This window comes from Electrophorus electricus, chromosome 6, assembly GCF_013358815.1.
Source record: "Electrophorus electricus isolate fEleEle1 chromosome 6, fEleEle1.pri, whole genome shotgun sequence".
Lineage (NCBI taxonomy): Eukaryota > Metazoa > Chordata > Actinopteri > Gymnotiformes > Gymnotidae > Electrophorus > Electrophorus electricus.
The window spans coordinates 12,703,299-12,731,234 of NC_049540.1; the positions used below are offsets into that span (position 1 = coordinate 12,703,299).

At 44.4% G+C, this 27,936-nt stretch overlaps 4 protein-coding genes and 1 long non-coding RNA gene across 9 annotated transcripts in view; 2 read left to right on the forward strand and 3 right to left on the reverse strand.

Annotated features, from left to right (window-relative positions):
- Positions 1–202: 202 nt before the first annotated feature.
- Positions 203–1,463, reverse strand: emc6 (ER membrane protein complex subunit 6). The gene is made up of 2 exons (XM_027010291.2): positions 1,174–1,463; positions 203–1,051 (listed from the first exon to the last, which is right to left on the reverse strand). Exon 2 carries the CDS (start codon positions 1,021–1,023, stop codon positions 691–693), a length of 333 nt encoding a protein of 110 aa, XP_026866092.1. The 5' UTR covers positions 1,024–1,051; positions 1,174–1,463; the 3' UTR covers positions 203–690.
- Positions 1,464–1,607: 144 nt separating this feature from the next.
- shpk (sedoheptulokinase) lies at positions 1,608–5,365 on the forward strand. The gene is made up of 7 exons (XM_027010260.2): positions 1,608–1,967; positions 2,063–2,204; positions 2,386–2,569; positions 2,787–2,939; positions 3,193–3,368; positions 3,636–3,836; positions 4,192–5,365. Exons 1-7 carry the CDS (start codon positions 1,800–1,802, stop codon positions 4,584–4,586), a joined length of 1,419 nt encoding a protein of 472 aa, XP_026866061.2. The 5' UTR covers positions 1,608–1,799; the 3' UTR covers positions 4,587–5,365.
- Positions 5,366–5,407: 42 nt separating this feature from the next.
- trpv1 (transient receptor potential cation channel, subfamily V, member 1) lies at positions 5,408–19,493 on the forward strand. Its single transcript, XM_027010316.2, has 16 exons — positions 5,408–6,262; positions 8,250–8,494; positions 8,894–9,051; positions 9,232–9,384; positions 9,611–9,748; positions 9,860–10,161; positions 12,786–12,962; positions 13,200–13,355; positions 13,807–13,896; positions 13,985–14,055; positions 15,171–15,336; positions 16,548–16,614; positions 16,706–17,055; positions 17,671–17,789; positions 18,441–18,547; positions 18,798–19,493. The coding sequence occupies exons 1-16, from the start codon at positions 6,257–6,259 to the stop codon at positions 18,902–18,904; spliced, it is 2,412 nt and encodes an 803-aa protein (XP_026866117.2). The 5' UTR covers positions 5,408–6,256; the 3' UTR covers positions 18,905–19,493.
- On the reverse strand, positions 10,000–15,187 carry LOC113577589. Of its 4 annotated transcripts, XR_003410651.2 has the most exons (5): positions 15,035–15,187; positions 14,802–14,935; positions 11,363–12,390; positions 10,432–11,028; positions 10,000–10,092 (listed from the first exon to the last, which is right to left on the reverse strand). It is a non-coding gene; the product is annotated as an uncharacterized LOC113577589 (long non-coding RNA). The 4 variants fall into 4 exon arrangements; XR_003410649.2 differs by having other exon boundaries at positions 14,802–15,187; XR_003410650.2 differs by lacking the exons at positions 14,802–14,935; positions 15,035–15,187 and adding an exon at positions 13,837–13,920.
- A 2,983-nt stretch (positions 19,494–22,476) lies between the features above and the next one.
- Positions 22,477–27,936, reverse strand: part of fam222ba (family with sequence similarity 222 member Ba) — a 45,678-nt gene continuing 40,218 nt past the window's right edge. For both annotated transcript variants that reach the window (XM_035527290.1, XM_035527289.1), the window contains exon 3: positions 22,477–25,354. In XM_035527290.1, the coding sequence (XP_035383183.1) occupies positions 23,571–25,354 (1,784 nt within the window). In that variant the 3' untranslated portion in view covers positions 22,477–23,570. The remainder of the gene's footprint in view (positions 25,355–27,936) is intronic.

Consider the following 27,936-nt stretch of genomic DNA (forward strand, 5'->3'; position numbering starts at 1 on the left):
TTTGTTTAGTGTACCCTTAATTACATTTTTAAACATCACTTCACTTAGACAGCTGATGGGGAATTTTTATGGATTTTGTAACAATAATATTATTTAATTATGATGTTCCACTGAACAGCACATTTTGTTTCTTATTATAAAATACCAACATGCCTAATTACAAAGGAGGGGAATGAAAAAAGAGAACACAAGAACAAGAAAGTAACTAATCAAATATCAAATTGTTTGAATTTATTTGGAAGAAATCTTAGAATATTCTTTCTACATATAATTTAGTAAATGTTAGGTGGTACATTATAAGTTCTCCAATTTCTTAAGGTAAGTTACAATTTCCCAAAGAAGTATTCTGAACTTTAAACTTTTTAGAGCTTGGCGTTCCGAAAAGACTGAATGTCTATTCAGATGATAAAAAGGGATTTGGTTCAGAACTGTAGTTAGGTTTCACCCTGGTCTTCAGAAACACACTGAACAGTTCAGGACTGGGCAGCATTTCATAAAGATTCAGTGCAATCAGATACAAAGAGAAAAACATTTTTGATTAAAGAATGTCTATACGTTAGGTTTCTAACAAAAACTTGTACATAGCATTAGCTCAATCTATGTACAAATGCAAATCTCTACTTTTGTGAAAACTATACTTCTACATGGCTGCTTGAGCCGAAGCCTGAGGACCCAAGAGTCCGTTCCTCTTCAGTACACATGTACCATCCCATAAAGGAAAGTCCAGAACAGAACATAGGTGAAGAGGCCGCCAACAAGCCCTCCGGTAAACAGCAGCCGTCGAGATTTAAAGCATTTATTCCACCGTCGACCAGCTTTGAGGATAAGAAGCACAGACAAAAAGAACGACGCCAGAAAATAAAAGACGAACCCGTACAGTCCTGTAAGACCCAGTATACCCGCCGTCGCTCCAGACAAAGCGGACACCGACGTCCGACAGTACTCGAGCACTGCACCGTTGCCCCTCACGGCTACTTCGCTGATAAACTGGGGTCCCTCGCGTTTAGCTGCCAGTGTAGCCATTGTTTTCCGACAAGAACAGTCTTTACAACTGAAAGAAAACGTAAGCAGCACAAAACCTAGTTGAGAGGCCCTATTTTGAAATCTGACATATAGTTAGCGCTGTCAAATGCATTGAGTCGTTAGCTAGCTAGCGTTAAGACTCTCACTTACCGTCTAAAAATGCACAAAAAGACCACGTCAGTATTTTTCACTGCTCACATTACACAACTATTTACACAAAACTCGTGGACGTTATTAACATTTGATAATATGCGAGTTTGTGTTCTTCTAGAATATATATATTTTTTAACAGAAACATAGCACACTAAACAAAATACCCAGCAAGTCACTCCTTGGCAGCCACGTTTTCTCGCAATGTATTATAGGAAGGGTTCTACATTACAATAACTCAACGAAGCTATAACTTGATTGAATGTTTATTATGTAAAGCTTATATTTTGTAATTTTATTATTTTGTGTACATATTTAGTAACTATTAATGTTATTTTGTGGTTTTTTTTAGCAATATTTAAATTTACCTTACCTTTAACCCTGCCACTACGGTGTCCGCTGAGGAACAATACGCGTTTCCGTTTACCACTGAACTTTTGCCGCTAGCAAGCTAGTTAACCAGCATACCTAGCGATAGCTATCGAGTTTCTAGTTAAGCTTTTTTTTACAACTAGCATAGGTTTGCATTTAACAGAGCGTTATCTGTACAAGTAACCATACATGAACTGCTTCAGTAGTTTTGTGACATTCATTACTCAAAGAGTGTGATAGACGTCTTAAATAACATGAAATCAATGGCTGCGCTGCCTGTCTCTTCTGCTAAGTTTGTTTTGGGCTTGGACCTAGGAACAACCTCGATCAAAGTTGTATTGCTTGATTCACAGTCAAGGACTGTAGTAAACAGCAGCAGTTTTCCAACAAACTCTGAGATCAACAACGAGAAATATGAACACGTACGTTTCAGAGGATTTGTAAGGCAACGCTTATGCCATTGGCTACTAAACCTCGTTTCTAAGTCGTGAAAAATTATCCACATTCTCTTGTTCAGGCCAGGGAGCAGGACCCGGCACGAATAATTGGCGCTGTTGACCAGTGCATGGATGTGCTTCCCACGGAGAAACTGCGTGACGTGATTTGCATTGGGGTATCCGGGCAAATGCATGGCGTTATATTCTGGAAAACTAAAACAGGTGCAAATTAAGTCAAAAATAACAATAGCCCAAAGCACACTCAGGGGCTCGGAACTTTTCAGCTGAATTGGCGTTAATTTATGTAGCATTCAGATACTATACTATTGAGTGCATTAGACCTAGACTAGCAGGGATGATCCTACTCAAGTATCCTCCTTGTTGTCTCGTGTTCACAAATTAGGTTGTGAATGGTCCAGCAGCGATGCAGGTCACACATTCAGACCCCGAGACGTGAGTCAGATGATCACGTGGCAGGATGGGCGCTGTGGCAGCGACTTCCTGTCATCACTCCCCAAGCCAGAGTCTCACCTGAATGTGTCCACCGGTTACGGCTGTGCTTCCATCTTCTGGTACACCAGGCACAGGTAGCAGACGCTGTGCTGTTAACCTCGTTGCCGGGCTCAGTCGCAATTCTTGAAAGCAGTCACAGTGACGCTAAGATCATTGTACTGGATCGAGTGGCAGTTTACCAACACAAACCATTTCCCTCTGGGAGCATCAATGCTTGGAAATCCAATTTATTTGTGAGATTTAAAATTAATTTAAAATTTGGGCCCGATATTTTGTGCTTTCTCGAAACAGGCCAGAGTTTCTGTGGGAATTCAGCGTTTCTGGGACCATCCAGGACTACGTGGTGTCCATGCTTTGTGGCTTGGAGGGCTGTGTCATGACTGCGCAGAATGCTGCCAGCTGGGGCTATTTCAACACAGCCTGTAGCCAGTGGAACACAGATGTGTGAGCAAAGAATGCGATTACATTATTTCTCAATGGCCAAACAATACTGACACCATCCTGCACAGAATGCGCAACTGTCAGAGGATAGGAACCTAAGATGGTCTGCATGGGTATCATATGGCCAGTGGTACCACATTCTTATGCAATTGACATTAATTATTATTAATTCTTTATTATATTAGAATGGATTGTTCATTCAGCCTGTCCCTGATCTGTTCATTTGAATCTGGATCTATGGACATTTAAAAATTAGCCTCAAAGGTGCTGGATTCCCCGTGCACTTGTTGCCTGTGCCGGTGCAGTCCGGGTCTATGGCTGGCCAGACCTGCTCCGAATGGCATGGGATCCCTGCCGGCACTCCTGTAGGAGCAGCTCTGGGAGACTTCCAGTGCAGCGTGTACTCCTGCATGGTGGACAGGACGGATGCAGGTACAGTTAGGTATCACGATCATGTAATCCCACTTTATTTCATTCTGTTTGCTGGGATATGAAGGGCATAAGTTGATCCTTGTTAAGGAGTATTATTCTTTAAACTATCAACGGCAAGTCATATAGCCGTTAAACTCTTTATAAACATTGTTAATTGGTAAACGCCTTCAGATCCCGTACTGGATATGGTATCCATGGTGTCATCTGGCAAAAAGCATGTTGGTTACCATCATTTTTAAAGATGATTTTACTTGCATCATTTTGCAGTGCTGAACATGAGCACTTCAGCACAGCTGACCTTTGCCATGCCTGCTGACTTCAGCCCTCCACGGGAGCCAGACCCTCTCTCCCCCATCGCCTACTTCCCATACTTCGGCAACACCTACTTGGCAGTGGCCGCAGCACTCAATGGAGGCAACGCCATGGCAACGTTTGTTGGAATGTTGACCAATTGGATGAAAGAATTCGGTAACTCCATATTCCTATGTAGGAGGCGGATCCGGGTTTCAGTTGTATATTTATAAACATGTTTCCAATTCCAAATTTTCTGCTTGTGAATGTGACTGCAGCTTTCTTTTTTTATAAAAAAAAAAACTATACAGATCTAGAAACATTCAGAAAAACCAAAGCATTAAATCAATAAGTTTTTATCTATTTCCTGACCTCCACGTGTTGGCCTAATTGTCTTAAAATACATCGATTATGCAAAACTGCACTTTAATAACCTGATATCAAATAAATCCTTCTTGCTTTCTTTCATCCCACTTTACTGTAAAGTGTTTTTGTGAATGTTTGCTCTTCGGTGGTTCTCACTATCATGCAGGGCTGGAGCTGAGTGAGGCTCAGGTGTACTCCAAGCTGATCCAGTGTGGCCTGACCCAACCCAGCACTGACCTGCGTGTGACCCCAACCCTGCTTGGGGAGAGGCACGACCCCACCTGCCTCGGCCTCGTCTCCCACATCTCCCCTGCCAGCCTCTCCCTGGGTCACACGACTCGCGCCATTTGTAGAGGCATCTTGGCTAACCTGGCCGCCATGATGCCTCCACGCACGCTATTGGCTGCAGGTGTGAAGCGGATTATGGGTAGTGGGAGTGCTCTCACTCGGAATGAAGTCTTGAGGCAGGAAGCAGAACGAATGTTCCCCCTGCCCGTGGTCTATGGAAAAGACGTGGATTCAGCAATTGGTGTAGCGATGTTTTTTAATGACAAGCTGTAACAAAATAGTTTGTTCATTGCCACTTTCTTTTTTTTTTAGGGTGAGGCGTTGATAGTGTCCTTGTTTTTAAGAAAAAAATCAGAAATCAGAAAGGCAATTAAACCTTTGCTCAGTGCACAATATCATCTTGCACTGCTTTATCATTCTGTGTGCACACAGAGCTTTGGCTCTGGAAGTGCTGCTTAAATACTAAATTTCATATGTGCATTCCTTATTTGTTGGACAATCACGTGCACAGTGATTTGTTGTGTTCATTTGAGGGCAACTGGACTCGAATGCCACAAGTGTCAGTACTGGTGGTTTTACAGTGTTTATCTAACAGCTGCTATATGATTATTGCAATTGTGATTGTTACAGTTTAATTTTAATTGCTAATTTATTAAATGTGCCTGTGGGAATTTAAAAAGTGTTAATGTTAGTAGAACATCAGGGCTGCACTTTCAAATTGCTCATTAGTTTGGAGATGTGTTCTGTGGAAAGGTTTTATAACCATGCGAGCAGTAACTGTATTATAAATGTTTCCAGTTTAAGTAAAAGCAAAATGTGTTTATTGCACAAAAAGTGTTTTATGTCATTGCATTTTTCATTATTGAGATGGGAATATAGCACTGGTCAAAAGGCAAAGTTACCACCCATCCCCAAAAAGAAATGGTTTGATTGTTACATGTGAGATGCCTTGGGCGAGTGTACTGCTGAGCTGACATTCGTAACCACATCCGCACCTGCTTGTTTGTAATGAGCAAAAAACACTGTGTGTGTGTGTGTGTGTGTGTGTGTGTGTGTGTGTGTGTGTGTGTGTGTGTGTGGTCTGCAAAGAAATACAAAAATAAAAAGGGGCCCTTACAGATGCTGTATATGAAGTACCATGTTGTGGTAATGGCGCATGTAGCTGTAAGAGGGAGAAGCAAAACATGCTGCAGCAGTCAAGTAACGATGACTTTACAGGAAGTTCTGATTCTAACAGAGAACACGTTCAAACCGCTCAGCACCCTAAAAATGTTTTTAGCATTTTTGCTAACTCAGCTTGAGTTTAACCTTTTTTTAAAAACAGTTATAATTGGCATGTTAAATTATAATGTACTTTTCAATGCAATGACACTTTAAAGGTTTATAATGCAAGCTCTGTATTTAAAAATGACTGTTTGTCTGCAGAACTAGAAAATATAGATATTTAACTAAAGTTCTTTAACTAATAATAAAGGAGCCCTACAATCTCCCAACTTAATTTATATTTTTGTGTTATGATATCTATTTAAATAATGCCTGTACATTATGTCACACTCCGCAGATATGACAGTATTAGCACAATATAAGAATCAATAAGAACATGGCTAGGTCATCAGGAGCCCATATTCCACCACAGTTGTGTTGTTCCTGTCTCAGATTTGATACCACTGAGGAATTTCTTTTGGATTTGTTTGTTTTGCTGTCTTCAGTAGTTTATTTGTCTGCTTTATAGACAAGGAATAGTGATGTTTTCTAAGAACTCATATGTGGGATGGGTGGGTTGGATGATTCTCTCTCTCTCTCTCTCTCTCTCTCTCTCTCATCATTTCCTCTTTTTCCTGCCACATTTACAAGGCTGAACTTCTGTTCAGCAACAAAACGAGATCAGCAAACACAAACATTACAATTTCCAATTTCTCAGCACAACTTGGAAAATGCACTGAATGATTGTAAGTACAGCCTTTTCATCCTACTATGACATGTATCTGTTATGTGTTGACATTTCCCATCTTCAGGTAATTTTGTTTGCCACCAATTAATAATATTGCAGTATTTTTTTTTGTTATTTCTTAATGTCTTTATGGTCTTTCAGTGTAACCTGTGACTGTTCTGGCTGATTTGAAAGAAATCATTTATCTATTCTGTGCTTGTCACACTCTTAAATAATCATATTAATTTTGTATGCTAGATAATGTTAAATAATCATTTAATGATATATGTAATTTTTAAATTAAAATTTACCAGTGGCTATGAAACGATGTTATATCGACTACCTTAATTTTCATGCTTATGTTAATTCTCAGATCTTTTTGTCAACAAACCCAGCTGCAAAAAGATCGCTTAGTGGTCTCATTCTGCAGCTGCCGAGCCTCGTGCAGTCAGTGTGGTCTTAGCTACATTAATGTAGTTAGCATGCCTAAGAGCTCATCTCAGTTCTCAGCTTTCCTAGCTCAAATGGAGCTGATGTAATATGCAGGAGTCTGTCAGTCGAGAAACAGCACATGCAGGACGTGGTTGGAATGGCTCAGAAAACTATATAGCTGATGCAGTAGAATACGCTGGCTGTCTGGTTTGTGTTGTGGTTCTCATTTGCCCTTTGGCTAGTGAAAATCAATGCAACATTTGACTACAGTGAGGCAAAACATGGATTCCACCTGAGAGGAGAGTCATGTAACATCTACATCAAGAGACATTAATAATTCAGTTAACAAAGCTCTGCAAGTGTTTACATCCGCCCTTATGCTCACTCTCAGTGCAACTTTAACGTATGCATATAATGCAAGTGTTTATGAGGGGAGCCAACTGACGTGACCTTCAAGTTGACTTTGATTTCAAAGAGGAGAACATACCATTTTTATTTGCAACATTTCCTTTAGAGATTTTGGTGGTTTAGTGTTTACAGTGGCTTGTAAGAATACTATGATTATGGCATGTACAACAAAATATATCTTGTGGTAATTTAATACCAGATATGCACTTGCAGAACCATCTATGGGGATGTCTGATATAAGTATGTAAGAAGACACACTTGTATGAGTAGTCAGTATATATGTGTGGGATGAAAACATATAAACAGTTGCTGTGATACCAATAAACAACATCTCAGAATAGATTAAAGTGAGCACTGAAACTTCTCTTTTTCGTTCTGGTCACGTGGTTTCAATCTGTATCTTCCTCTTTCATTCTACCATCAATTGTAATAAAACAAGTTTTATGTGACTTGCACAAGAGTCACACTATCCTCACTCTCTTAGCATGTGTTGTAGAGTCATGCTCAAGGTGAATAAGCCTATGACACTGGTGAACATGAAAAAAAAGCATTTTGCAGAATAAAATATAACTTCTGGCAATCACATGCTTTTTCTTGGTCTGTATTTGAGGTTTTATTGGTCTGGCGCTGTAAATGAGAACTTACTGTTGTATGTTAAATATAAGTCACAAGACTTGTTACCAGAGGCAGACATTCTCAATTCTCAGATTGTGAAACAAGTGATAAGGCAGTTATGATCAGGGTTTGGTTTTCGTAACCTCTTTTTTGTGCAGAAGGGGACTTTTATAGGCCTGGACCCTGTGACCTGTTTAGATCTTTGCTTAATTGAAGTTGAGAGCAGGCCGACTCACTCCGCAACATTCGGTGTATGGTTAGGGAGTGGTGGTTCTTCCCATAAGCATGGTTGTTATAGTAACAAAAATACCATTAGACTATTATGCACCTACTTCAAACCTTATTGTCTTCTTGGCCTCGTATTGATTAATTGGGTGTTTCTTAGCTAAATTATTAATGTGGTTAAAAAAAATTCTTACTGTCTCTCTAGAGAGGGAAATAAATATTCTTTTAGAATGTACTGTTTAGCCTTATGTCACAAAAACGAGTTTTCGGTTAATATTCCTGCAATTTACCACAGCCTGTAACTAATGTTATTGCTCCTCCCTCAGAGCTGTGGCACTTGTATGAGCAAATCACAAAAAAGGACAATGAACAAGCCAAAGAGTGCCGATCCAGAATGCTTCTCTCTGGAGATGGATGACAGGACAGATGAGGAGAGAGCAAAGGCCAAAGCAGCCAAGAAGGCGTTCGGGAAGGGATGCCCGGAGAGGCACAGGATGCCGATGGACACCGATTTCCTAGAGGATCATGGAGATATTCCAAGCCAAATCCGATTCAACCTGAACTTCAATAAGTATGCAAGGATCTCAGGATGGGACAGGGTCCTTTTTTAAATTACACAACAGTTTTAACACTTTGTTCATATTCATGGTTTATAAAGAATATTCGAGATTTGCTGGCAAATTTGGAAATGTTACTCTTTACTATGTGCCTAGTTTTTGCTGTTGTGTTGCTTTACCATTAAAGTATCTGGTATAACATAGTAAAATACCACTTTATTTGATATTTATAAGTCTATGTATTGGTTTTAATACATTAGTTTGAGGTTATAGAACTTGGAATAGAATTATAGAATTAGATTTATTAAATTAAATTACCACAATGCTATACTTTGCAGCTAGCCATATGAAGGTAAAAACAAAATGTATCATTAAGAATTCACTATTTTTTAATGGCCTTTAATTCTCTGCAGAAAAATACAAGGGATACAAGAAGATCACGAACAGCGAAAGAAAGTAAGATTTGACCTTAAACGCTTGTTTGAGGCGGTGTCCAGCGGTAACGTGGCAAACCTCGATGGCCTGCACGACTACCTAAAACACACAAACAAAAAGCTCACAAACACTGAATGTAAGAACTAATCCAGAGCACTGTCCTGTCTGCACTCCATTACCAAATTCAAAATCTCTTCCACATCTGTTCTAGTAAGCTTGATGAACGCATAGCTTTCATGACATGAATTCAGCACAGTTGCTAACATTTGCAGATTCTAGTTCTCATGATGACCCTGTTTAACCTTGGCTCCCTCAGACCGGCCCAATGGTAAGACAGCACTTCTGAAAGCCCTGTTAAACCTGAGAAATGGAGAGAATGAAACAATAGAGTACTTACTGGACATTGCAGAGAAAATGGATTATCTGAAGGAGTTTGTGAATGCCGCATATACTGACTGCTACTATGAAGGTAAGACTTAACTTGTTGCTGTATCTACATTTACATGGACTGGCTATTTAGGATTTTTGTTGATTAATAATAGTTAAGGGTTCACTAAGTACAAAGGAACTGTATAGGAACAGTAGTAGTAAAACTAGTGTCATCAAATATCCAACTACCTTTTGTTTTGCTTAGAATATAGTTAAATGTGTCCTGGGTAGCAAGGCCTGAAATGTGTTTGGTGTGATTGATGCAGGGCAGACGGCTCTTCACGTAGCCATTGAGAGGAGGAGTAAGCGCTTCGTGGAGCTGCTTATTCAGAAAGGGGCTGATGTCTATAAAAAGGCTTGTGGCAGCTTTTTCCAACCACACGGTGGAACATGTTTCTACTTCGGTAAGCCCAGGGTTTGACACTTCCTTAGACTGACATGCCTAATGGACCCCTCTGAGCAGTAATACACAGCAGTCTGATGTCCTTTTCCTGACTACCAACCCTGTTTTTCAGGGGAGCTTCCGTTGTCTCTGGCGGCATGCACCAATCAGAAGGAGATAGTAGATCTGCTGATGGACAACCCTTACCAGAAAGCAGATGTGAGGCAGAGGGACTCTCAGGGCAACACGGTTCTCCATGCTCTCGTGGTGGTGGCCGACAACAGTCCCGAGAACACAGATTTCATCATATCTATGTATGACTACATCCTTTCAAAGGACATTCATCTGAATCCCAGGCATGGAAATCTGGAGGACATAATGAATTTCCAGGGGCTAAGTCCCATCAAGCTGGCTGCAAAGACTGGAAAAATTGGGGTAAGGATCTAACAGCTCGGAAAAGTGACTGTATATGCTAAGTAGCACACAAGTGCATGAAGAACATTTTCAATTTTTCCACATTTTAGTATGTTTCACACTCATTTTAAAGTGGATTCAACTCATTTTCTCATCAATCTACACTCCCCAATGACAAAAAAGAACAACAACCCATTTTGGAATGGTTTGTAAATTTAGTAAATAAAAACTAAAATATAAAATTTACATAAGAATTCAGACCCCCATTCAGAATCCAGACCCTTCACTTACTTGTAAAGCACCTTTTGGCAGCTATGTTGGCCTCAAGTCTGCTTGGCAACGACCCCACAAGCTTGGCACAGCCTTTTGTTGGAAGGTTCTCCCATTCTTCAAGCTCAGCCAGCTTGTCTGGGATGCACTGGTGCGCAGCCAGTTTCACATATTTCCACGGATGTAGTCTGGCGATTCAGGTCTGGATTCAAGCTGGGCAACTCTGGGACTTTCACAAAGTTTTCCCAAAATGACTCCTGTGTTTTAATGCTGGTATGGTTGGAGTCATCATCGGTGCACAGCCACTTTCAGGTCTCTCAAGGGATGATATTTTGGGTTTTCCAAAGTAGGATGCTGCCTGCAGTGTTTCACTCTGGATATGTTATTGATGTGGTGAAGCCCAGCAGCTGGTTTCCTTTATACATGTGCCTGGGAATTATGGATAGTTTTTCCCCAAAGGAACTCTGGATCTCTTATATAGTGACCACTGGAGTCTAACCAAGCCCCGTCATCCCTGATTATGCTGTTTAGCTTGGGGGCCTGATCTAGAAAGACTGTTGGTGTCTCCAAACGTCCAAGATGCACCAAATGTCAGTTGTGAGCGCCATTACGAAGGGCCTGAAAACATATATAAATGCAATATTTCAATCTTTTATTTTTAGTACATTTATAAAACATTCCATAATTCGGTGTCTGCTTGTTATCGTCGAGTACTTTATGCAGATTGACAAGAAACAATAGCCAAATCCATCCAAATTTTGTTACAAAGCAGCTTTACAGATTTCATATATACATAGAATCCAGGTCCAGGCCCCTAACGAGCAATCCAAGGTAATAATAGCAGGAAAACACTTGCCGTCACCGAATGGCAAACTAGTAACATAAAGCTTTTGCTTTAACTTATTATAAAACATATAAGAGTAGCTTATAAGACTTAAGAAATTACTAAAACCTTTGGCAACTACAATTGGATGTCCTATCCACAGTCCACATAAAGTAAACAACTACAGTCCAATCACAGTCCAGCAGGAGAGCTGGTGGTGGTGGTGATGGGCTCTTCACTAAAGTCTCCATGGCACCCAGGAACAGGAGAGTCAGTGGAACATGCAGTAGAGATGGATGGTCCACGGTGATCAGACTGGTCTGAAGGACATACAAAGAGCAACTCTCCTTCAGGGCTGATCAGAAGAGACATGAGGGGCAGTTCCACAACTCAGAAGAGAAAAGAAACAGAGTTAGTTCGCTCTGATTGGAATGCACTGTACACAAATATACGATTACCAGAATGCAGCAGAGACTCCAGCAGAACTAGACATAACATCTTAGCTAAAAGGGGGAGTGCCAGAAAGCAGCACAGGCATGAGAGCTCCCTGAGGCATTAGCCACTCCATTCCACTCCAGCAAACATCAGTGAAGCACCCACGGCTCAGTTTACCATCATTGTTTAACTCCAGGAACTTGAAGATCTGGTCATTTATCTAACATGAAAACTGATTTCCAAAAGCTTGACTACACAAATACATTTTAACCTAGACCTAAAAATATAGAGTCCTGAACACCGACTGGAAGGTTATTTCACAGCTGGGCGATAAGCCTGAAACATACCAAAATGGAAAACTTGAAAGGGTCTGAAAACATCCACATGCACTTGTATTAGCTATTTTGTCTCTGTGATCTGATCCTTTTTTGCAGCTTGGGCACAGAATACAACAAATATCCACTTACCTTTAATGTAATGTGCTTTACAGGCTTTCAACATATGCGAGTCAGGTAATCAAGGGATGATTGTCTGTCTCACCTGTGTTGCAAGCTGAAGAACATAGCACTGGGATAGTAGTGGGAATCTAGGACTGGTTAGAAACCACTGGAGGTTTTTTAAGCTGTGGGTGATACAATGAGTATTTTTGTTTTGTTTTGGTGGTTCCTGATTTCAAAGGGCTTATTGACTGAGGTCTTGTGAAGTTTTTTCCCCATGACGTTCTGTGAAAAAAAGAGAACATATTAACTCCAGTGCCTATGGTAGTGTAAGTTTGGAGTTGTATTTAAAAAGAATTTCCACTTCAATTTTCTAAAACATATTCTCATTGATCCCATTGCCAAATATACTTTGGGTCTGCCAAATATATATGCATTCTTTAACTCGCATAATATGCATAATTAACTAACTCATGGCTAAAAATATAAATGAAGAGACCTCATCCCACCTTTGAATACTCTGATTTTAATTCATATGGTAAATCTTACCTGTGGCCTAACCAACATTAGATCTGACATAAAAACAAGTGGAATAGGTTTATCATCACTGTCAATCACTAAAGATTCAGTGCTTGGAAAGCAGAAATCATGCTGAATGTAAATTCTTATTGTTCCACCAGCTGTTTGAACACATTCTGCATCGCGAGTTCCAGGATGAAGCATGCAGACACCTTTCTCGAAAGTTCACCGAGTGGGCATACGGCCCTGTGTATGCCTCTCTCTACGACCTGGACTCTCTTGATACCTACCAGAAAAACTCTGTCCTGGAGATAGTTGTTTATGGAACAGAGACACCTGTAAGAGCATTTAATTCTGTTTTAAAGAGTTTTTCTGCTAATACTGGTTTAGTAATGATGTACTTTTTGAATCTTTACCTGATAACAAAATCAAATCAAATTACTCGCAAGATCCAGGTGCATTTACCTAACAAAATATGAAGAATATTCTAGATAATTAAATATGTTGATAAGCTAACTCTGACTCAATAAGAGCAATGTGAGATGGTGAGAAGTTGCTTTGTATTATGTCTTCAGCATCGCCTCGAGATGCTCCAAATCGAACCCCTTAATAAACTGCTGGAGGACAAATGGGACAGATATGCCCACAGGATCTTCTTTACTAAATTCATCATTTATCTCTTCTACCTCTGCATCTTCACAGTCATGTGCTGTATACACAAGGGCATGAAGGTGAGCTCAGACCCTGCATCTGCAGCTAGTAGCAGACATCTCAGCTAACCCTAACCAGGTCTAGTTCTAATCCCGAACCCAAACCAAGTTCCCCAGAAAAGACTAAACTGTCAGCAACAGTACACAAAATGTACTCACTAATAACATCTATTAGTATTATGGGATCCTTCTACCCAGTCTGTATATCTACCCTACTTGTGTTTTTTTCCTTGAATCTGACCTCCCAGAATTCACTTTGGGGGAAACATTCTACAGCCTCTAGTCTACTCATGAACACAAAATCTCATGCTAGTGTTCAAATGAAGCAGGTAGCAGGAGAAAGTGCAAGTCCCCCTAATTGATCCCCTAGTAGTACTTGTAAGCATATAAATCCCGATTAACCATGACGAATATTTCATTGTCCCTTGGCTGTCTTGGTATCAGGTGATTCACACGCCATTTGTCATTCTAGCACCCATTTCAGAACGGGATCGAAAACTACCTGCTTTTTACGGGACAGGTCATCATCAGCATTGGAGCAGTCTACTTCTTCTTTAAAGGGGTAGGCATCACTGTTTCCTTGGTTCAGAACACAGGTGGTGTTTTTTCTAATTCTGACCATGTAAAGTGACTGCAGTCTCTTCCTGCAGCTGATGGACATAAAGAGAAAACGTCCAAGCCTGCAAACGCTGATGATAGACGGCTATTCTGACATACTCTTGTGAGTGCTTCCTCTTTCTTGTATTTTTGAAAGAGGACATGAATGTATGTTCAAATCCTGTGTGACAGGATAACTTCAACTTCTTCCAGAAACCAAATGTAGTTCAGCTGAACACTTTCCTAGTGAGTAACAGCGGCATGTGTTCATGTGATAATAATGTTACATTTGTCAGTTCATAACCAAACACTAGTCCTCCTAGTCCCATGTGACATGGCAGCCAGGGCTACAATATCATCGATAATATGCATTAATAGAGAAGGTGAATTTGCACGCTGTTGAAAGCTGGGGCAGGGCCATCATGTTGTGAGGTACGTTTGCTGTAGCTACGGTCAACACGGAGCAGTTCGCTAGTTAAATGTGACTCTGCAATGCAAATACAATGAAAAAAGTTGAAATGCAAATGTCGAAAGGAACAAGGAAGAGGAAGATTTGTTTCAGGACTGGACCAAACAATCATGACAATCGTGGATAGTTTTTGTTTGTTTGTTTGTTTGTTTTTGACAAGTGATCCCATTTTCTGTTAGGATCAGTACAAATTGTTTCTATTGCTTATTTATGTCCTCTATAACTTGTGCTATTACTGCTTTATGTACAGCATAACCTTCTATAATATCTGCTATAAGCAGCCCACAGCCCCCAGGAAAAATCCTAGCGCATTGGCTTATCCGTGGTAGCATCGATACATGTTCACATTAACAATATCCAATTTGTACCACATTATAAAATGTCTTTGGGTTCATACTTACCCACATGAAAGAATGATACTGACAAGAACCGTTTAGTGATATTTTGTAGACCAGTCAGTCTCTCTCTCAGCCAGTCTGTTAATGGATAGTGAGGTTTTTTTGCTTCAGTACACAACTGTGCACCTGTTGCCTTCCTATTTAGTGAAGGGGAATTTAAAAAAAAAATTATTCTATGTATTCTATTTTTCGTGAGAAATCAAAGATTAATGTATCTCACGATATGGTGACATTACCTCCATGTTCCCCATGTACCACTACCCACCGTGTACAATTTGTATGTTTATCACAGGGGAGGTAATTTCAGATAAACTGTACAACGTCGTATTTTAAAGACTTTTCAAAGCTCTCTTTCTCCGTGCGACGGAGTAGTTTCTTTCAGGCACTGTTCTTCCTGGTTGCTGCAGGCCTGTATTTATGCAAGCAGGACACGTACGTGGCCTTTCTCGTGGTCTCCCTGGCCATGAGCTGGATCAACCTCCTCTACTTCTCCAGAGGCTCCCGCCACATGGGGATCTACAGCGTTATGATCCAGCGGGTGACTGCCATTTTACTGTGATAACGTATATACTGCTGTTGTCCTGCGTTAAATTTGACTGTGATAACGTATATACTGCTGTTGTCCTGCGTTAAAGCTGCATCTTCCTGCTAGACCGTCAGCTGTCATGGAAGAAATCACCAGAATATTACAGGCATATATTGCAATAATTCAATTATGTTCACAGACGAAAGCATTGTAAAAATAATGTTGTTGGAATGGAGCCTAGTGCACTTGGGTTCAGGTTCAGCATTGCTGTGCGGTTAGGTCTGTGTCAGCATTACAAAATCTGCAAGCAAATTATGAAGTATAAACACTCAAAAACCTTTAAAAATACAAATAATAGGAATTTAATCAAACTTTATATATATATATATATATATATATATATATATATATATATATATATATATATATATATATATATATATATATATATATATAATTTATTTTAAAAAAAACTTTTTTTTTTTTTTTTTACAAATACATGGTTGCTTTACTAGCCTGCTTGTTGAGGTCAGATGATTTATTGAGTCTTTGTGGGGTTTTATTTTTTTGTGGAGGTTACTAATTAATTATTTTTTATACTTTTGAAATCTTTAACTGCTTTAACTAGATAATTGTTTTTCTGAATTTTTAAGGGTGGATGAGTCTGGAAGACCGTGTACACCCTAAAGGGCTTAAATGACCGACCAAGTGATAGTTTAATTTAGATTATTTTATTAGCTGACATTTACATTTACATCATAGACAAGTATATAAAGAAGCACACCTGAGAGAGTTTGAAAAGTCCCTAACTCCCCCTAACGGTACATTTACATTGCAGTAAAACGAAAATCTTGTTTCGCATCCTGCTGCCTGCTTTGGGGCGTGTCACTAAAATCAGAATCAGGCTTATCTGTCTAGGAGCATTTCAGACACCTTCTTCCATGTTTAATTTTAAAAGTGTCTCTGTATTTCTACAGAGCTTTCTGGATGATGAGCCTGTAATTAAGCTCTGCAGCGCTTAACAACTGCCTGTCTAATGCCTACTTGTGGAACTAGCAGTAGTGGGAATAAAGAATGCATGCTTACCTGTTTTCTGATGACAAGGGGGTCACTTGATGTAAAGTTACTCTGCCACCTAGTGGTGGTGATTGGCTATTACATATTGCGCACCGTCTATGGCCGCGGCTACTTATCCTCACCGTCTTGTTCTGTCTCCCCCTCAGATGATCTTGGGAGACATCCTGCGCTTCCTCTTTGTCTACTTTGTCTTTCTCTTCGGATTCTCAGCAGGTACCGGTCAACAGAATCTCACGCCCACCCCCTCTCCGTTCCACGAAAGGAGGTCCCTAAATCACTTTCATTTGTCACTCCCGGCAAACAGCGGTGGCGACGCTTCTTAACGAACCCGAGGAGAACAGCACATCTACGCTGGGTCGGCAGAACGCCACGAAGCAGGGGCGGACCCTGTACACCCAGGTCCCGGACTCCACGGGCTGCAAGGAGCCCACCTACAAAGACATCTACTTCACCACGCTGGAGCTGTTCAAGTTCACCATAGGCATGGGTGACCTGGAGTTCACCGAGGATTACAAATACAAGCACGTGTTCTACCTGCTGCTCATTATGTACATAGTGCTCACGTACATCCTGCTTCTGAACATGCTGATCGCCCTCATGAGCAAGACGGTGGAAAAGATGTCCAAGGAGAGCACCCGGATCTGGAAGCTGCAGGTGCGCCCTCCTGTTTGCGTGTCTGTGCGCTGGTGCAGGAAATCGTTAGAAGCTTTTCTCTACTGATGCACAAAAGCAGACAAAAAACAAAAAAAGGTTGACAGAGACGATCTATAACTTCTGGTAGACTGATGGAGACAGATGGCATGCAGATTGTTTATTGACAAGTGGGCCTCTTAGATGTAAAGGGAAAACCACTTCTAATTTGTCACATTTATCCTCCTCATTTACTGGAACCAGCATCTTAACATAATAAACATAGTGTTGCACTGGTCTTTAATGGGCCGTGGCGATTCAGTATCCACTGAACCAAGGCACTGCTGTCTTCATAAAAACGAAATAAAGGACGTCTGTCTGATCCCAGGGTGCAGCAGGGTACTGCACAGCCAGCCTGTCTGTAAGGAATGAGAGCTTACACACTCATATTTCAGGTGCTGGGTTTACAGAAACGTGCCCTGAATGTTCACTTAAATCCAGAAAACATCTGCGAGAGGCCACCTGTGTGTCCTCGGTGACTGTAACATGTTTTCAAAACGCCTCCCCCTTTTATAAGCCCAGCATGAGCTTATAGAAACATAGCTGAGTCTGTGTGTGTGTGCACGTGTGTCTTTGCAGCGTGCCATCACCACCATTGACCTGGAGAGGACTCTCCCTCAGTGCCTGAAGACAAAGCTGCGTTCGGGAGTGGAGAAAGACCTGGGCAGGAAGGAGAAAGACCTGCGCTGGTGTCTCAGGTCACAGAAAAACACAAATCATCCCAGTAACCGCCTACCTGGGTGGAGCACCTTAGAACAATCCCACCGATGCACCTCGCAGGCTGTAGCAAATAAAGTTTAAACTGGACCGAAGTAGCATTGTAAGATAGAACGCTGAAGATATGCATGTCCTCATACGGACGCTAAACGCCTGTTAGCTGGCCGGGGTCAGTGCTGACCATATCAGCCTCTCGGTCTTTCTTTCTCTCCTCTTCCCTTCTAGCTCATGACATAAAAGCGTGAACCTGACAGATTACAAATAATCAGGCCATAAGGACAAAAAATTTAATTCTTTAACCACAATAAAGACAAACTGATCACTTGAAGTTTTTACTAAGATGTTAAAGTCCAATAATAGAGTTAATAGGATAAATATTTAACTTTTCTTAGCCCCAGCAGTTCTGCCTGTATCTCATACACCACACGAGTATGTATTATTGATCCGTTGCATACCTTCTACTGAAAAACAGCTGCTGTCGCCGGTCACTTTGATGGAGTGCACACAGGCACACATTCTCCAACAACATAATATAGTCTCATGGTCCATGGATCAGCATTTACCAGCAGACAGACAGACTGCTGTAAGATCTGGCAGGTCGTAATTGGAGTGTGTGCCCCTCTGTGTTGCAGAGTGGAGGAAGTCAACTGGAACAAATGGAACAGCAACCTGGGCATCATCAATGAGGATCCTGGGAACTTCAACAAGATGCCGGACTCGTCCGTCAGGCATCCAGGAGGTACTGAATGAAAAAACTAATAATTACGTGTACCACTTCGAAATTACAGGCGATCACAGAGCAGGTGACAGAAACATGGTGTTTAGGAGTTCGAGGCGTACGGCTGCTACCTCCTGAATGTCCAGAAGTTCAGAATGTGCACAGAATACAGGCCCCTCTGAAACTATGACTCCGACTGTCGCTCAGAAAAATCACATTATGTTTACAGAGTGAATCGCATCATGCTCATTTAGTGTGTTGCCCTGTCCAGACAACAGCTGGCGCGGATTCCTGAGGGACTTCAGCCGGAAGAGGCCCAACATCCATGTCTACGAAGAAGAGCGCGAGATCAGCCCCCTGGCGACTGCCTCCGTCTGACAGAGCAGTGCACCACAACAAATACCATCACACTAGGGCTCGAGAAGGGCTGTCCTGAGTACAGATGGATGCGGGTCTGGTTGACAGGTGGCCAGATCTGCTGTTGATGTGCCCGACTGCAATGTTTAAATCTAACCCAACTCTATGGAACATGGTAGTAATATTCAAGGGTTTTGTTTGTTTGTTTGTTTGTTTGTTGTTTTTTATGACTGGGTTTTTTTGTTTTTTTGGGGGGGGAACTAAATGCTGTAAGGGAGCAGATCTCCAAGAGCCAAGCAAGCCAGCCCTGCTTTAACAGTGTTAAAAAGATCTAATAACTGTAACTGCAATGTAACAATCAGTGAGGAATCACATATATTTAACATATAGTATATACAACTACATGGTGAGTGCATTTCTGAGGGAAAAAATCTTTATTCATTGCGCAACTAAAATACAATTTTAAAAAGAAACCTGGCTGTAGTTATACTTCAAAGTTACACTCTGAGAGCCTGGTGAGTTTGAATGTCATGTTTTTAACATAGCCATCTTGGTAGGTGTAATGAACAGCTATAATTCAATTTAATGTAATTAAACAATATGAAGAATGTTAAATTAGTTATTTTTACACACACACGGTGTTTTTTGCTCATTACAAACAAGCAGGCGGATGTGGTTAGGAATGTCAGCAGTACACTCGCCCAAGGCATCTAACATGTAACAATCACACCATTTCTTTTTGGGGATGGGTGGTAACCTTTGAAATGTTTTTGTCTTGACCATACTGCCCTCTTGTGGTGCGGCGGGTGTAGTGGCGCGGGTACATCGCCACAAATGGTGAGAAGTTGCTTGAAACTATATACGCCTTACACTCTGTTCGCTATAAAGGACCCCTAGCGAGTTGAAGACACTCGGATGTATCTTTGGGTTTTTCTGTGTCTTTTCAGGCTTCTCTGCCACGCAAGGCCCTTTTATGGTGCCACTTTTATTCATCACAGTTTCTGGTGCGTCAGGATAACCCATGCCAGTGCGACGCGATGACATCTGTCGTACACGGGTACTCCTCCATTGAGATGACACTGGCGTGGCACTATCCGGCCTTCCCAGGGTGAACCTGTGCCCCGCCGGACTCTGCGTTAGAAGCAGCGGACCGCCCCTCATTAAAGCTCCCCTCTCGGAGTTCAGTCAGGGGTCGTGTCCCCGGGTGCCGTTCTCGCCGAGCCTCACCGCCGTGGTCCCGCTGTGCGCTCTTTGTGCAACTCCGATTTCCATGCGCGCCAGACGGCTCCAAATCCACGCCAACCTGCCCGTTCCGAGCGGGGCTCCTTCAAAGCTGCCCCGTCTGCGGTACTTCCTGGCGCTGCGTCGCTTTGATATATGGCCCCATTGAATAAAATTGACGCAATCATCCATTTGGACGCCAGCTGTCGCAGCGAAGCAGCGAGGGTTGCTAAAAGTAGTCTGCTGAAAGGGCCGTTTCCCCGAGTCATTCACTGCTTGTTGACAGTTTAGTGTGCTTTTCAGACCTCCATTAGAGAATTAAATAGAGTACGCGCCGACTCCGGTCACTTTTTTTAAAGCATGAATGATCTGAGATATTGTGGGAGATGGCTTAGATCATTTTATGCTTAACAATTTGTTTGAACTGAATGCATGGGCCTGTCCCAGCCTTAATTATGCCACATTACGTAGACCTTTATTTAAAGGCTGCATTAACACGAGTATCAAAGATCATCATTGCAGCCTAGAGTAGCAAGCGATAGATTGCTCGCTCGAAGATTTAGGTGAAATTGTGCTATACACCGTGCTAAATAGTTACGAAAAAGACTCAAGTTGAATAAACTCCCCTTACACCTAATCGTGCAAAACAACCTACTTAATAAGGTGCCGAGAGGGTAAAAAAGCGATCCAGGTGACCTTTAGGCTCGTATGCTCCGCAGTCCTTGGAGAAGATCCACGCACGGGGGTCGGCTGTGACACTGCAATTCTTCATCATTAGAGGTGGATAATTAGTCCTCATTAATGCTAACTAGGCAAGCTACTCCCGACGCCCAAAGAATGGCAATACTCGGGTAGAGCAGCCAGCAAACGTGACCTGTCGGGACAGTGCATTCAAGAAAAGCGAGCGGCCAAAGGGAGTCGAGTAGCACATGAAGAGTAAGGTGCTCCTCACTTTCCTTAAAGCGAGTTTAAACAGATAAAATGATGCAGTAACAATATACTCTGTATATGCTAATATACGCTATATATGCATCGTCTCAAGTTGGGGGTACTGGTGTAGAGAGACGACCCTCATACTCGGAGCAGTGTCCTTTCGTTTGTCTTCAATGACTTTAGTTGATCCAAAGTTACACACCCGCCACGCTGCGCTTCGTCCTATTCATTTATGACCTTTCACCCCCTCCAAAATATTTATTAAGGTTTTCAGTCATTGTAAGTATTTATGACTCATAACCGCTCGGTGGGTCGCGGCACTTAAGGTACGAGCCAACGCCCAGTCAGATCATATATGAAGAAGAAAATCCACTTCAAAGAAACGCTCAGCAGCAGGTTCAAATAGAGAAGCGCATCTAGAAGGTAGGACGTGGTTGAGCAACAGCTCGCATAGTCCGACGTGCTCCTGAAACCCTGGAGGAGAGGAGCCCACTCGCTCCTACAGAGGTTATTACAACGAAACGCAGCCGAATTTCAAAGCATAAATTAGAACTTTATTTTATTATTACAATATTACAAAAAGAGTAGCACAACTCTCACGCACTCTTTGTAGTTTTCGCTCATTCACTCAACAGCCACAGAGTGACAGATATAAGAAAGACTTCTAGAGCCTTCCTTCATTTCACAGCTATAGCAAAAAAACAAGGAAAAAAAGATTTAAATAACAAGGAAAAAAAATCAAGTTCATAATTATAAATAGTCACAAATTGCAAAACTGAAGCTTTGAAACTTGGAATAAAAAGATTTCTGTTACAGCCCAGAACTACACATAGCTATAAAACATAATTACGATAAAATACTTTTTTTTTCTTCATTTTCGTTGTAAAGTAATTCTAAGGAATTGCTTTTCTATTCAACAAAAGCTTTAGTTAATAAAAATAAACAAGGAAAAATTGCTGTTCCTTTATAGTCTATTTGTTGTCGTTTCATAATTATCATTATTATAGGTTTCGTAATAACCATGCTTGTTTTCAAAGGAAAGTCCAAGGACCAAATACTTAAGGCTTTATAAGGGCTGTTCCAGAGGGAGGCAAGCAGAGAGTGGGTGTGGGTGACTTCACCCACACACACCCACACACACACACACACACACACACACACTCGACAAAAAGTCCTTGGAAACCATTCCCACAAGCATCCAACATTCACACAATCATTACACTTCTTAAAGTTACAGTAGTATAGCAGATTAGCCAGTGTACAATAAAATAAACAATCCATCTGCTGTTTCACCCTCGACTTTAAAAAAAGTCCTCCTTGATTTACCCACAAGTGATCTTGCAAGTGATCAATTTGGTCTACTCAAGCACATCAGAGTATCAGTAGCGACTCCTAACTGAAGTTATTTCAACAGATACATGAGAAAATGCAGGATCAAATAAATGTCACTCAATTTGGTTCATAGTTAGTTTCTAAATGATATTAGTAACAATCCACAATACACAATCTTCTTCAGTAGTATGTTTAGTCCTGCTAACTTTAATACAAGCTATCCAAGAGGACAGACTACCCCCTGCGGTTCAAGTAGTAAGTTTTTGTATTTTAAGGAAATGAAACAGAAGTACAGTGGCACTCCTTGAAGCTCAACATTTCCATGTAGATTTAAGAAATTATTATTTTTTAAAGCCACCAGTAATGGCTTTTTAAGAAAATAAAAATCCACAATCATGCTACCGACTTCATAGATATAAGGGACTCGGGCCGTTAAATGGACACCCGATTTTTCGCAGCTTTTCCGGCTGCAGGAGGGGCGTGACAGATTCTGCTCCTGTCATTTCAAGTCCCAAGCTGGACCTGGTTGGACAAGCATGCTTCCTCACTGGCGCGCCGTCTCCGCGGACCTAACGCGCAACCATCAGTCCCCCCAGTGGGCGGGTTTAATCTCGCACAGGTCATAAATGGAAACAAAGAAACGGGAATAAAAAGCGAAGCGAAGCAAAGTGAAACGTGGGCCCGAGGACGAGCGCGCTAACTGATCTTGTCCAGCAGGTCGGGGGCGGGGAGCTGATGGCTAGCGCGGGCAGCTCAGACTGATCGGAAGCCTATGATATTATTGTTCCTTTATCCCACTTCAAACTGTTTGCACACCTCAGAAGATATTTATCAGGACTGTAAGTAACTGTCATACAGAGAAAGAATGGGAAAGGTGTGCAACTGGGGGCCATGCTGAGACCATTAAAGGTGCCTGATCGAAGCACTCTTTAAAAAAACAAAACAAAAAAACAATTGATCACTTGCAAGACTGATGATTTAAAGGAAAAAAGCCCAATAGCGAGAACACTGCTTTGTGTTAGATGTGTTTGAGTTCTTATAAGTAGTGTTGTTTTGTTTCTGATGTTACTGGATTTTTCACGCGATTTAGTTTTTAATGCCTCTGCACATGTTAAGTAGTATCCATTTTAAGACAGGGAGCGTGTAGAGTACGAGAGTGTGTGTGGCGACCTATAGTGCACAGAGGCTCACCTGCTGGAGCTTATCTGTACCCTGGGTGCTGGCCACGGGCCTCGGAGGGTGGAGCCACCACCCTGCCCATCGGGGGCGGCCTGTGCATCTTCCCCATCAGGCCCAGATTTTGATCTCGGAAGCACGGCGTCTGGAAGTCTCCTCCCATGTAATCTGCCGTTTGCATCAGATTAGTCTGCCCGGCGGTGGCTCCCCCCACTGGCCGGTAATGGGCCGTACCTCCCACGGGGGCGCATTCCACCCCCGCGGCGGGGTTGGCGCCACCCGCGCTGCCATGGAACGGTGCGGGCAGCTCCTGCGACCCCGAGCTGTCACTGTTGGGTGTGGGCAGGATGCTGCCCCACACGGACGGCTGGTGGTAGTACTGCCCGTTAGTGTAGTGCGCCACGGGGCCGGCGGGCATGCCGTTGTGGTTGTTGTTGCTGACCACAGGTGGGGAGGGCGTGGGCTTATCGACGGGGGGCTTGAGAGTGTAAGGCTGCCCCATGCACAGCTCCGGGGGGTAGTTCATGCCCTTGCAGGGGTAGCCAGTGTCCCGGCTAGGGGGTTTGCACGGGTGCCCGGCCCCGTCGGCGATTTGCTGCAGGTGGGCGAGCTGGTGCTGCCCCCACGGCCTCATCTGCGGCTGCGGCTGGTGGTGGTGGTGGTGGTGGTGGTGGTGGTGGTGGTGGTGGCGGCCCGGGTGCTGTTGGTGGTTCTGGTGCTGCGGGTGGGGGTGCTGCAGGAGCGCGGCGTGGTGCGGCTGCTGCTTCACATCGCCGTGATACACGGCCATGCGGCTCATGGCGCCCATGCCGTGCGGGGGGCCGCCGCCCGGCACGGCCGCTTTGTCCGGGGCGCCGACGCCGCAAGAGGGGTGGGCGAGGCCCGGGGGCGGGCCGGCGGGGTGCCCGCCGTGGACGGCCACCCTGGAGCTGGCGTCGATGAGCAGGCTGCGGCTAATGGGGCTGGGGTTGGCGATCTGGCCCTCGCACACGGACGTGGCGCCGGCACCCTGGGCCCGCGCCTGGCAGAACTGGTTGATCTGGTGCACGATGCTGCTCAGGTCGGCGGGCCGGCCCTGATGCAGGGCGCCGGCCATGGAGAGCGGAATGGTTGAGGTAGACACGGTCACGTTGGGCGGGGCGTCGGCATCCAGCAGCTTCCTGGCGCTGCCCTGCAGGCCCGGCGGCGGGGGCTGTTGCTGGGGGTGCGGCTGCTGCTGCTGCTGCAGCAGGTGCGCGGGCAGGGGGGGCGGCGGGCCCGCGTGTGCCAGGGCGGGGGCGTGCGAGAGCGGTTGCGTCCTGCCCAGGCCCTGCGGGTGCTGGGCCGCCGCGGCGGGGTGGTGCCTGAACCCTGGGGGCGGCGCTCCGGTCTGCTGGGGCTGGAGCGCCGGCTGGTGCGACGGGGGGCCGCTGAGCGGCTGTGGCCCGTGCTGCAGGGCTAAAGTGCTGGCCGAGGTGGCCGTCGGCGGCGGGCCGTACGGACCCCCGGGGGCGCTCATGCTCGCCTCGGGATGCGGGCGTGCCCGCGTGCCGGCAAAATCCTTGATGATGCCCTTGGCAGCGGGCGCCTTGACGATGGCGAGGAGGCCGGCTTTGGCCGTGGGCTGGGATTGGGGGTAGGGGCTGTAGCGAGGTGGGACGCCCGTGTCCAGGCCGTTGACGGTGCGGCGCACGTGACTACGCTGCGGGACCTTCACGCTGTTGGGGAAGATCTTGATGGTGAGCGGGCTGTTGGCGACCTTCTTAGCATACGCGTCCAGCTCGGCGGGGGTGGGGTACTGAGCTGATCTCATCCTCCGTGTAGTGTCCCCTAGAGAGAGAGAGAGAGAGAGAGAGAGAGAGAGAGAGAGAGAGAGAGAGAGAGAGAGATGGATTGAAAGAGAAAGAGAAAGAAAATGGATGAACACAGCAACGGACGATTCCAAAGAGACGGCATCAGCTGGCAACCCTGGTTGGGGACGCAGGAATGGAATGGGGTGGGGTGGGGGGGGTGCTCAGAGAGAAACAGAAAGGGGCGAGAGGGTGGCTCATCCGGGCTGGACTGAACAGGATCGGACGAAACCGGAGCGGAGAGGGACACCGGAGAGGAGCGGAACCCAACTACCCCGACATTCTCACGTTCCCAGTGTCAGCGGCGCCACAAAAGGCCCATGACATTCAGGAGATAAAGACCGACCCAGAGAAAGAGGGAGGGAGGGAGAGAGAGAGAGGGAGGGAGGGAGAGAGAGAGAGAGAAGGAGAGAGAGGGAAGGAGGGAGAGAGAGAGAGGGAGAGGGAGAGAGAGAGGGAGGGAGGGAGAGAGCAAAAGAGAGAGAGAGAGGAAGGGAGGGAGAGAGAGAGAGAGAGGCAGGGAGGGAGAGAGAGAGGGAGGGAGGGGGAGAGAGAGAGAGAGTGAGAGAGAGGGAGGGAGAGAGGGAGGGAGGGAGAGAGAGAGAGGGAGAGTGAGGGAGGGAGGGAGAGAGGGAGAGAGAGGGAGGGAGAGAGACAGAGAGAGAGATAGAGAGAGAGACAGAGAGAGACAGAGAGAGAGAGAGACAGACAGAGAGACAGAGAGCTGATCTCTGCAGAATAAGTGGAGGGTAAGAGACAGTTACAGGCTCTTCAGCTGGGAGGAAACCTTTTCCGTCTGTAAGAACAGAGAGCAGTGCCTGGAACCCACCAGTGTAAACGTGGCGATTACGGTCTGCAGACCCAAGTGTGCGCCAGCGGGCCGTGTCAGGCTGCAGGTTTATCGGGAAATGAGCTCATTGTGGAAGCAAAAGGTTTGAATGGCTTCTGATGGCCATGTGGTACTAATGCTATTCAGTGTTTCTGTTGAGCATGCAGAGCAGAACAGCCTCCTCCTAATGGTTTAATAATGCAGTGTTAGGGCATTTGAAAAGCCAATATCGTGTATTGACGCAAGTGAACTGCAAGGTGTGCTTGCGCGTTTCTGTTTGTGTGCGCGTGCACGCGTCTGTCGCACTCACACACTCCACGCACCAGAAGCAGGTGAACGTTCACCATCACGCTTCCTCTCCATCAACACCACAGGTGACATTTCCTGTGCAGCACAGAGGGATTTTACACACTTTTACACACACGCACACACACACACACACACACACACACACACACACACACACACACACACACACACACACACACACATACACACACACACACACACACATACACACACACACACACACACACACACACACACACACACACACACACACACACACACACACACACTCACACACACACACACACACACACGTGCGCACAAAGCACTCGAAGTACCAATCACTTACTCTGCCAGACACATTAATGCCTGGCAAGTGCATCTGTTCCACAGTATTTAAAACTGCTCATGTCAATCATCTCTGTGGGCTTGTATGTGTGTGTGTGTGTTTCTGTCTGAACGCTGGGAACCCGGGGGGTGGGGGAGCCTTAGACCTAGCCCACACCAACACAGCTAGATTGGAACGAGTATCTGTTTTCATACTTTTGGCCCGTTCATCCGCACTAAAATCGGCATTCTCTACCATCCAAAACACATTTCAACTCTGCTCACCAATGTGAGGTGGTGACGTGACCTCCATAGTTCCATAATTGGGGGACCCTTTTCCCCTGTGTGTCGGCTGCTATGGCGCCACGTGACTGCAGCGTGTAAACAAAAGTGCGGTGGTGCAAATAACGCAGCGGTCACGGGTCGGGTGCTGGGGCGCTCACCATCCACCTTCGCTGCTGCTTTGGTGTTTTATTGGGCACAGGGGAACTTCTGGAAAACGGACCACGCATCCAAAACACAAACGCGGCATTTTCCCATATCAGCCACGTGATTGTGGACCAGACCTGAAAGTGTGTGTGTCTGTGTGTGTCTGTGTGTGTGTGTGTGTGTGTGTGTGTGTGTGTGTGTGTGTGTGTGTGTGTGTAAAAGCAACAAAATCCCAGCAGTCATGAACGCCTCATGGGTCTCTCGATGCGGTCTCCCTCTGGAACTGAGGAGAGACAAGTACTGATTGGCTGTGCACACCATTTCCGAAAGGTCGAAAAACCGCGTCCCGACTCTCCGATTTGCTCAGAACAACCGGCTTTGAAACCCATCTCGCCTCCCTGCACGGGCGAGCTGACTCCAGCTGGGCTCTGTCTCTATATTTGTCACCTGAATATCACGACTGCAGCGCGTGAAACTGGATCCCGTCAAACACGACACCCCACCGAGCTCACAGGCGCGCGCAAACACAAGGCACGCGCACACACTCACTCAAACACACGCAGAGCTAAACTGTATGGCCAAAAGGCTCGAGCAGGTCACTGAGCCCTCCTAACCCGGCCCTAAAGGAGCTGCTTAATCGGAGCGCCCCTCCTGCGTGCTGGCGTCGAGCTGCGAGGAGGACCACGGCC